The following is a 10344-nucleotide window of genomic DNA, read 5'->3' as shown; positions in this document are numbered from 1 at the left end:
GCCCGTGTATATCAGAAGAACCAGGGACGACGTAGACACTGTTTCCCAAATCCAATAACAAAAACCGAGATAACCACAACTTATGTGGGAAATCCGAAGAATACTTATACATTATCGTCATCGCTACCATGAGAGGCAATGCCTTTTTTACAACCGAAGGCCCAACTAAGATACCAGACTATGAAATGCAGATGGAAACAAAGTCATGAGGTTCTCTTCCATGTCGCTGTTATCAGAGTAGCCGGTGAGGTGAAGGAACCCGGTGACACGGAGTCCGGGGCGTTACCCTCAGCTGTGGTGGCTACGTTTCATGAGCAACACTCTATATCATAACATAACTGGTTTTTAATGGAATCTACATTTAGGTGTAGAGAAGGGCAATCAAGCGGGTGCTTTACTGGTTTTGAATTTAAATTCATGATTGGTGCGATTTCTAGCGCGTGCACAAGATTAGTGGATTTAAAATATTTAGCTCTCAAGATGGTGGCACATAAAGATTCAGGATTATCAAGAAGACGCCACGCTTGTTTAGCTAATAGCGCCAGGTTGAAGCAGTGTACATCTCGGAAGCCCACATTTTGGGCATAGAGAAGCACCCGTGTATATCACGAGCAACACTCTATATCATTCCTCGCAAAAACACACACACACAATCTATATCATAACATAACCGGTTTTTAATGGAGCCCACATTTAGGTGTAGAGAAGGGCAATCAAATGGGTGCTTTACCGGTTTTGAATTAAATTCATGATGGGTGCGATTTCTAGCGCGTGGAGAAGATTAGTGGATTTAATCATTGGTTCCCGTGTGCATCTTCTCCATGCAATCGCATAAATCATACTACAACTTTTTATCTTTTCTAAAAACAAAATTGCAAATAAGAGTATCTGCTCATACAGTTTCTTCGCATCCTCAGGAGGCTTAACGGTGTGATCTCGGATTTGGTTCTCTCGGTTTGGCATTTTGTCTGCAAGTTTGTCTTGGTCGTGCCGTACTGTGGAGCGGACAACTTGGTTAAGTGTCTTGATTCTCCGTCTAGTTACAACCAAAGAAGGTTGGCCAGCCTTGGACACATTGAGGATTGTGTAAGATTTGTGTTCCCCAACTCCGTCTGCCAGAATTAGTGCACTCTGCATGCCCTCTCCGGCATTTTCTTCTCTGAGGTGATGATTTTCTACACAGATTGTGGCCTCCAACGTCTTCTGGTCTACACCGGTGACTTTTTGGTCACTGCTTCTAGAAGCTCCTTGGTTTAAACAAGTTTGCTCTCGTAAGACCAAGGCAGGTGGCAACGGGATTTGCTCACAACACGCCTTCGGTGGATGAAGGAGGAAGAAGACTTCGACACCGTCGGTGATTTCGATGTATATATTCAGTTTTCTATAATGGTGTTTTTTGAAGGGTTCATGGTACTTAATATATGGTCTTTTGCCAAAAACAATAAACAACAGAAGTAGTGACTAGAAGTAACTAATCATAAACAAGGTGACTACTCCTTGACTTGTGCAGTTGTGTTATACCGGCTTCACAAAACTTTGTGGTTTGTTGTGTCCTTATGAGTTTGTAATTTTTATCATGAGTATGTCCAGTTTACAAGTATGTTGTTGCCAGACCATATTTTGCGAATAAGCCTTCGAATTTATATTAAAAACTTTAATTGATACAAGTTATCCTCAAAACAAGTCAGGTTACTAGAGAGATAGACAAATTTAGACCCCAGCACGAGGCACAGCCGCGCTACCGCTGCAGCTCCATCATTGGAGCCGGCATGCCACTGTATCCTACGTACGAGGTCTTCATGCTAAGGTCTAGTTGGAGCAACGCCTCGGAGATGAAGCCACCATCATATAAGCCTTGTGTAGATCGAAAACCCAGAGCCAAACCACTTCCAAATAACACTCCATTATCGAAAAAAATCTCATGAATAACCCTTCCACCACCTTCGCAATGCCGTCAAAGAGAACACCATTGCGACAGAGAGGGAACACGAACCACCAAAGAGCGATCTACCGCATTAGGAAAACATTCAAGGGACAAAAGGAGGTTATAAACTCGTCTCCCATAAAAACGGTTAAGGGAACACACGCCAATCCCCAAGGGTCGGTCTTGCCTAGTCGAAGCCACTGCATGCCCACAACACTTGTGCTGGAAATAACAGAAAGAAGTTGACCATTAACTTGAGATCAATACGAAGATACATGAAGCGCCCTTGCATAGTGGTCGAGGCATGAGTTTTGATTTGGGTGTTAGTATTCTAATTTAATTATAGGATTAGTTTAGAGTTATGAGCTCTGCTTTCCCAAATAATTTTGCTCATGCCCGTGCATATCAGAAGGACCAGGGACGATGTAAACACTGTCTCCCAAATCCAATAACGAAGATAACCACAACTTATGTGGGAAATCCGAAGAATACTTATACATTATCGCCATCGCTACACAAGAGGCAATGCCTTTTTTTTACAACCGAAGGCCCAACTAAGATACCAGACTATGAAATGTAGATGGAAACAAAGTCATGAGATTCTCTTCCATGGCGCGGTCGTCAGAGTAGCCGGTGAGGTGAAGGAACCCAGTGACACGGAGTCGGGGCATTGCTCTCACCAGTGGCGGCTACGTTTCATGAGCAACACTCTATATCACAACATAACCGGTTTTTAATGGAATCTACATTTAGGTGTAGAGAAGGGAAATCAAGCAGGTGCTTTACCGGTTTTGAATTAAAATTCGTGATGGGTGCGATTTCTAGCGCGCGGAGAAGATTAGTGGATTTAATCATTGGTTCCCGTGTGCATCTTCTCCATGCAATCGCATAAATCATACTAGAGCTTTTTATCTTTTCTAAAAACAAAATTGCAAATAAGAGCATCTGCTCATACAGTTTTCTTTTCATAGCTGCAATACTAGTTTTCAGTTATTGGGGGCGACAGGGTCTTGTGCAACGCAGAAGGAGATAATAATTCGTGACGGAAAGCGACAAAAGCCCCCCATATGCAAATGCTATGGCCAGTCAGGCCAGGCAGGTGGCGCTGCGCACCAAACCGGCGCCAGCCATCCACATAAACAAACCCACACACCCACACACCAGACGGGGGAGACTGAAAGCAAACGGAGGCCGAGCCGCTTCTCCGATTGATTTCGTTCCATCATCATCATCTCACACAGCCAAAAGACCGCGACGCGCCCCTCTCCTCGCTCCCGTCCCCCTCGCGATTTGATTCGCCTCCCCAACTCCCGTTCCGCTGCCCCATGCCGCCCGCCCGCCCCCTGCGCGCCGACTCCTCTTGACCCCGTCCCCGGCGACGACGCCGCCGCCGCCGCCATGGCCGTCGATTCCGACAGAGGTATTGCTCCACTGATCCCTTTGGTTTGGCTTGGTCTGATCGGGCCCTTCTGTGGTGATCCTTACTTGTGCTGTGTTGGGTGGGCGCAGGGGAGGGGGATTTGGAGATTGGGTTGGCGTCGCCGGGGTCGGAGGGAGGAGGGGTCTCGCCCGTCGCCCCAGGCCGCCGGGCGCTCGAGTCCTGCCTCTCCGGGAAGCGCCTCGACCAGTCGCCGTCGCCGTCGCGGGCGGTCAGGCGCCCCGCGCTAGTCATGTCCAGCTCCGGGAAGCGCCTCGACCAGTCGCCCTCGCCCTCGCGCCCGGCGCTGGTCATGTCCCGCTCCAGCAACCGCCTCGACCAGCCGCCCGGCCGCCCGGTGCTGGCCATGTCCCGCTCCAGCAACCGCCTCGACCACTCGCCGGCGTCGTCCTCGTCCCCGACGCCCGCGAAGGGCCCGGCGCTCGTCATGTCCGGCTCCAGCAAGCGGCTGGAGCAGTCGCTCGCGTCCCCGTCCCCGTCGCCCAAGGCCGGGGCCGCGGCGCCGCCCGTGCTGGTGCTCTCCAACTCCGGAAAGCGGATGGACCAGGCGGGCCGGAAGAAGTACGTCAAGCAGGTCACGGGCCGGCACAACGACACGGAGCTCCACCTCGCCGCGCAGCGCGGGGACCTCGACGCCGTGCGCCAGATCATCGTCGAAATCGACGCGCAGATGACCGGCACCGGCGAGGAGTTCGACAGCGAGGTGGCGGAGATCCGCGCCGCCGTGCTCAACGAGCCCAACGAGGTCGGGGAGACCGCGCTGCTCATCGCAGCTGAGAAAGGGTTCATCGACGTCGTCCTCGAGCTGCTCAATCACTCTGACAAGGAGAGCCTTGCGAGGAAGAACAAATCAGGATTCGATGCTCTGCATGTCGCTGCAAAGGAAGGCCACCGAGGTGAGCACTCACAAACACTTCAATACTAAACCACTTCTGATTGTTCATATCTTTCTTTACATGGGAACACGGGAGCTTTGGACCTTGTTTGTGTCTAGACTAGAATCTCATAGTTTGCATGAAGAAAGGGTTTTATGGATTCCTAAGTTAATTGATCGCCATGGTTTTATGGGTCTAGCCAAGGTTTTATGTGTTTTTAATCTACTCTTTGATCAATCTCCATGGATCCTATTGTTGTTAGTTTTGCAGTGCTGAAATTGACCTGCTCTGTATGATAACTGCGGTGTGTCATTGCCTACACAAGCTAATTAATGAACAAGTATTAGTCCAACATTCATGCTGTTTCATCTTTACTCCATATTTCTGTGGTATTTATATGAAGAAAGATGGACATCTAACACTGCTTGTAGATATTGTGAAGGTACTCCTGGACCATGATCCATCCCTTGGGAAGACGTTTGGCCAATCAAATGTGACTCCTCTGATAACTGCGGCGATTAGAGGCCACCTCGAGGTAGTGAACCTTTTGCTGGAGCGAGTTTCTGGGTTGGTTGAACTATCAAAGGCAAACGGAAAGAATGCATTGCATTTCGCTGCCCGTCAGGGGCATGTTGAAATAGTTAAGTCTTTGCTAGTCAGTGAAGCTCAGCTTGCTCGGAAGACTGATAAGAAAGGACAGACCGCTTTGCATATGGCGGTTAAAGGAACAAGCGCTGCAGTTGTTAGAGCACTCGTGAATGCTGATCCGGCCATAGTTATGCTACCTGACAAAAATGGCAACTTAGCTTTGCATGTTGCCACCAGGAAGAAAAGATCAGAGGTATTCTTCTGCCATGTTAAATCTTGTGCGCAAAACGCAATAATTTTGTTCTCGTGTCTCACAAACTGGTGTCTGTTGCAGATTGTGAATGAGCTTCTGCTTCTTCCGGACATGAACGTGAATGCACTGACTAGGGATCGCAAGACTGCATTTGACATAGCAGAGGGTCTTCCATTATCAGAGGAGTCTGCGGATATAAAGGATTGTTTATCCCGTGCTGGTGCAGTGAGAGCAAATGATCTGAACCAGCCTCGGGATGAGCTGAGAAAAACAGTGACTGAGATCAAGAAGGACGTACACACTCAACTTGAGCAAGCCAGAAAAACCAACAAAAATGTGCATGGCATAGCAAAGGAGCTGAGGAAGCTCCACAGGGAGGGCATCAACAATGCAACAAACTCTGTCACAGTTGTGGCTGTGCTCTTCGCCACAGTTGCATTTGCTGCGATATTCACGGTGCCAGGCGGCAACGACAACCATGGTGTAGCAATTGTTGTGCATGCGGTATCCTTCAAGGTGTTCTTCATCTTCAATGCCATCGCCTTGTTCACATCATTAGCAGTAGTGGTGGTCCAGATAACACTTGTTAGGGGCGAGACCAAAGCAGAGAGGCGAGTTGTGGAGGTGATCAACAAGTTGATGTGGCTGGCTTCTGTATGCACCACGGTGGCATTCATATCCTCCTCTTACATAGTGGTGGGTCGGCACTTCAAGTGGGCGGCGCTGCTGGTGACCCTCATCGGCGGGGTGATCATGGCCAGTGTGCTCGGCACGATGACATACTATGTGGTGAAGTCCAAGCGCACGCGGTCGATTAGGAAGAAGGTGAAGTCAACAAGGCGGAGCGGCTCAAACTCATGGAACCACAACTCGGAGTCGGATTCCGAGATAGACCGGATATACGCCATATGAGGGTGATCTCCGGTCTTCTATGGATCCTCAGTGTTTTCGGCGGCGCCACACGACACGGATGTAAAAAGAAAGGTGGGATGGCACTCAATATGAACAGCTTTCACCCTCCAGGTGCCAAGGGTTTTACCGTATACATTCCAATAAGCTGGTGTTCCTGGATCGGCAGGAGGAGCCAGGACGCGACGGTCGTGTTGTATACATCTTCTACAGATAGATTGTGATCATCAGAATATGCATGCAGCCTGTGCTGTGCTCCCTATGCATGGCTGGCTGGCTGGCCTTCATAAAATTTCTCTCAGCCTTTTTCTGTACCTTTTGTTAATATGCTGTGGTAGCAGAATGGTCGGTATGTGTACTTAGCACTCTGTACCTTGTATTTCATCTGATAGCTGAGAAGGTTCTAGAAGCTTCTAGTGAAGTCTGGCGATTGCCTCCTTGCTGCTCTCTTTTTCACGGCACGTGAGAACTGCCAAGATTTTCCATGATCTCTTCCACAGGACAGGACAAACCTGGAGTGGTAGTGATAACAGTGTAACACGAACAAGTCGCCTGCAATAGAGACGGGGCGATCAAGACGTGGGGTAGGAAAGCTTGACCTGGCGAGTCGTGCGTGAGAGTGAAACCGCATGCTTGCGGGCCGGTGGGTGGAGAAACGTCACGGAGGCAATATTAGGTGGTTTTCCTGCGAGCAGATAACCGTGGCGCCTCAGCTCATTTGACTTGTGATCTGGGGTCGCGGTCGTCTGCTCAAGTCAGTCCCTGCCACCACATGATTAACTTTGATCAGCTCGGCAAGTTGAAGGGTCACTTAAGTTGCTGCATTGAAAGTTGAAACTCCTTCAGTGGCTGCCACACACCGTACATTTCAGAAAGGCTCAGAAGAAGAAAGCCCGCAGCGACAAAAGCATCGAAGGATTTTTTGGAGGCTAAAGAGAGGAGGCCTTTGCTTTACACTTGTTGTGGTCTGGTCTTTCTTTTCTTTACTTCGTGCTTAAGTTCATGGGGGCGGATGGGAGCTCAAGGAGGAGGAGGCTGGTACGGTGGTGCGCCACCACCGATCCAGCCGAAGATTTCACTTTGTTTGGGGCTTTACGCATATACGGATCTTGCAAAGATCACATATAAAAGGGTATAGGCCGCGTCTTGGAGAGTATAAAACCCTTGCGCTCTTTTCTTTAGTTCATGGAAAAGTTGTTCTCCCGGCCTCCACATTTGGAGATGCCCTTGCAAAGTTTAGCTCCGCTAAATTTTACAACGAAAGAAAACTTCAGCTTCTTGTGGCCTTCTACAAATATATGGCACGCCAATTTGACGTGTTATCGGGATAAAAAGAAGCAAAAGATAAAAGCAACAACACTAATGTTTGCTATTATGAATCATTGTAATTGTATTTTTGCATGAATGTTTATATTATTTTGTGCAACTCATAAATGGAACGACTTTTCAATGAAAAACCCATAGATTCATAGTGTTGTGTTCACCATGTATTTATTTACTCTGGTTTTTGAAACTTGCAAAAAAAAGTTCAGATTAAAAAAGCACCATAGTCCACTGGCCAAGATTAAGGGCCAGTTCTTTTGAGTGCCTCTGTGGAAATAAGCTGCTCTAAAAATAAGTCACAAATAAACTGTTGTGGAAATAAGCCCATGAAATTAAGCTATTCAGTTCTTTTCAGTTCCTGCAATTTAGCTTATTTCCTCATATGTCAGGTGAACTCCACCTATGCTGTCTCAGCATAGCCGGTCCCAAGCCCGGGTAAAGGAGGTGGGTTGTGATAGGCTTGGCGAGCCAACGTAAAAACTCAGCCACTCTTATGGAGATGAAACCCAAAAGATTTTCGTTGGGGTGTAACCCTCTCAACGACGCACCACATCGGAACTCGGGTGTGGTGGAAAATGGGCAAGGGCCGGGCCGTCACCCCCCAGGTGGCGCGCTGTATCTTGATCCGGATACGGTGGCAAGTGAGCGAGGATCGGGTCGTCGCATCCTTAGTGGCGCGCTACATCGGCGCCCGGATGTAGTGGAAAATGAGCGAGGGTCTTCGCATTTGACTCGACAAGTGCGAAGGGTAAGGAAGCTAGCCGAGCCTAGGAGGATTCGCTTAGGTAGCTGGAACGTAGGGTCTCTAACAGGGAAGCTTCGGGAGCTAGTTGATGCGGCGGTGAGGAGATGTGTTGATATCCTTTGCGTCCAAGAAACCAAATGGAGAGGACAGAAGGCGAAGGAGATGGAAGATACCGGCTTCAAATTGTGGTACACGGGGACGGCTGCAAACAGAAATGGCGTAGGCATCTTGATCAACAAGAGCCTCAAGTATGGAGTGGTAGACATCAAGAGACGTGGGGACCGGGTTATCCTGGTCAAGCTGGTAGTTGAGGACTTGGTTCTCAATGTTATCAACACATATGCCCCGCAAGTAGGCCACAATGAAAACACCAAGAGAGAGTTCTGGGAAGGCCTGAAAGACATGGTTAGGAGTGCACCGATTGGTGAGAAGCTCTTCATAGGAGGAGATCTCAATGGCCACGTGGGTACATCTTGTTGGAGAATGCACTATTTCAAAAAAAAAATCCTACGATCACGCAAGATCTATCTAGGAGATGCATAGCAACGAGACAGGAGAGTGTGTCTATGTACTCTCGTAGACCGAAAGCGGAAGCGTTTAGTAACGCGGTTGATGTAGGCGAACGTCTTCACGATCCAACAGATCAAGTACCGAACGCGCGGCACCTCCGCGATCTGGACACGTTCAGCTCGGTGACGACCCTCGTACTCTTGATCCAGCTGAGGCCGAGGGTGAGTTCCGTCAGCACGACGGCGTGTTGACGGTAATGATGAAGTTACCGACGCAGGGCTTCGCCTAAGCACTACGACAATATAACCGAGGTGGAATACTGTGGAGGGGGGCACCGCACACAGCTAAAGATCAACTTGTGTGTCTATGGGGTGCCCCCTCCCCGTATATAAAGGAGGGGAGGAGGAGGAGGGTCGGCCTCAAGGGGCGCGCCCAAGGGGGGATTCCTACTCCTAGTAGGAGTAGGTTTCCCCCTTTCCTAGTCCAAGTAGGAGTAGAAGGAAGGAGAGGAAGAAGAGAAGGAAATGGGGGGGGGGGCTAGCCCTAGTCGAATTCAGTTTGGGCTAGGGAGGCGCGCCACCTCTTGGACTACCTCCTCTCTTCCACCACTAGGCCCATAAGGCCCAATAACTTTCCGGGGGGGGGGGGGGGAGGGGGGGGGTTCCAGTAACCCACGATATTCCGAAACTTATCCGAAACGATCCGAACCATTCCGGTGTCCGAATGTAGCCTTCCAATATATGAATCTTTATGTCTCGACCATTTCGAGACTCCTTGTCATGTCTGTGATCACATCCGGGACTCTGAACAACCTTCGGTACATCAAATCACATAACTCATAATACATATCGTCATCGAACGTTAAGCGTGCGGACCCTACAGGTTCGAGAACTATGTAGACATGATCGAGACACATCTCCGGTCAATAACCAATAGTGGAACATGGATGCTCATATTTGTTCCTACATATTCTATGAAGATCTTTATCAATCAAACCGCATAACAACATACGTTGTTCCCTTTGTCATCGGTATGTTACTTGCCCGAGATTCGATCATCGGTATCATCATACCTAGTTCAATCTCGTTATCGGCAAGTCTCTTTACTAGTTCCGTAATGCATCATCTCATGACTAACTCATTAGTCACATTGCTTGCAAGGCTCATAGTGATGTGCATTACCGAGAGGGCCCAGAGATACCTCTCCGATACACGGAGTGACAAATCCTAATCTCGATCTATGCCAACTCAACAAACACCATCGGAGACACCTGTAGAGCATCTTTATAATCACCCAGTTACGTCGTGACGTTTGATAGCACACAAGGTGTTCCTCCGGTATTCGGGAGTTGCATAATCTCATAGTCATAGGAACATGTATATGTCATGAAGAAAGCAATAGCAATAAACTAAACGATCATAGTGCTAAGCTAACCGATGGGTCTAGTCCATCACAGCATTTTCTAATGATGTGATCCCGTTAATCAAATGACAACTCATGTCTATGGTCAGGAAACTAACCATCATTGATTCAACGAGCTAGTCAAGTAGAGGCATACTAGTGACACTCTATTTGTCTATGTATTCACACATGTACTAAGTTTCCGGTTAATACAATTCTAGCATGAATAATAAACATTTATCATGATATAAGGAAATATAAATATCAACTTTATTATTGCCTCTAGGGCATATTTCCTTCAGTCTCCCACTTGTACTAGAGTCAATAATCTAGTTCACATCGCCATGTGATTTAACACCAATAGTTCACATCGCCATG

The 10344-nt window shown here is 48.3% G+C and overlaps 1 protein-coding gene across 2 annotated transcripts; it reads left to right on the top strand.

Moving 5' to 3' along the window:
• Positions 1–3047: 3047 nt before the first annotated feature.
• LOC125552110 (ankyrin repeat-containing protein ITN1) lies at positions 3048–6408 on the top strand. 2 transcript variants are annotated; one of them, XM_048715588.2, is made up of 4 exons: positions 3057–3344; positions 3434–4258; positions 4669–5078; positions 5160–6408. In XM_048715588.2, the coding sequence occupies exons 1-4, from the start codon at positions 3323–3325 to the stop codon at positions 5988–5990; spliced, it is 2088 nt and encodes a 695-aa protein (XP_048571545.1). In that variant the 5' UTR covers positions 3057–3322; the 3' UTR covers positions 5991–6408. The 2 variants fall into 2 exon arrangements, with proteins under 2 accessions (XP_087374718.1, XP_048571545.1); XM_087518592.1 differs by having other exon boundaries at positions 3048–3344; positions 4669–6408.
• The last annotated feature ends 3936 nt before the right edge of the window (positions 6409–10344 follow it).

Source organism: Triticum urartu, chromosome 4A (assembly GCF_056163025.1).
Source record: "Triticum urartu cultivar PI428250 chromosome 4A, HENAU_Tu73, whole genome shotgun sequence".
NCBI lineage: Eukaryota > Viridiplantae > Streptophyta > Magnoliopsida > Poales > Poaceae > Triticum > Triticum urartu.
This window is presented reverse-complemented; position numbering and strand designations above follow the sequence as displayed.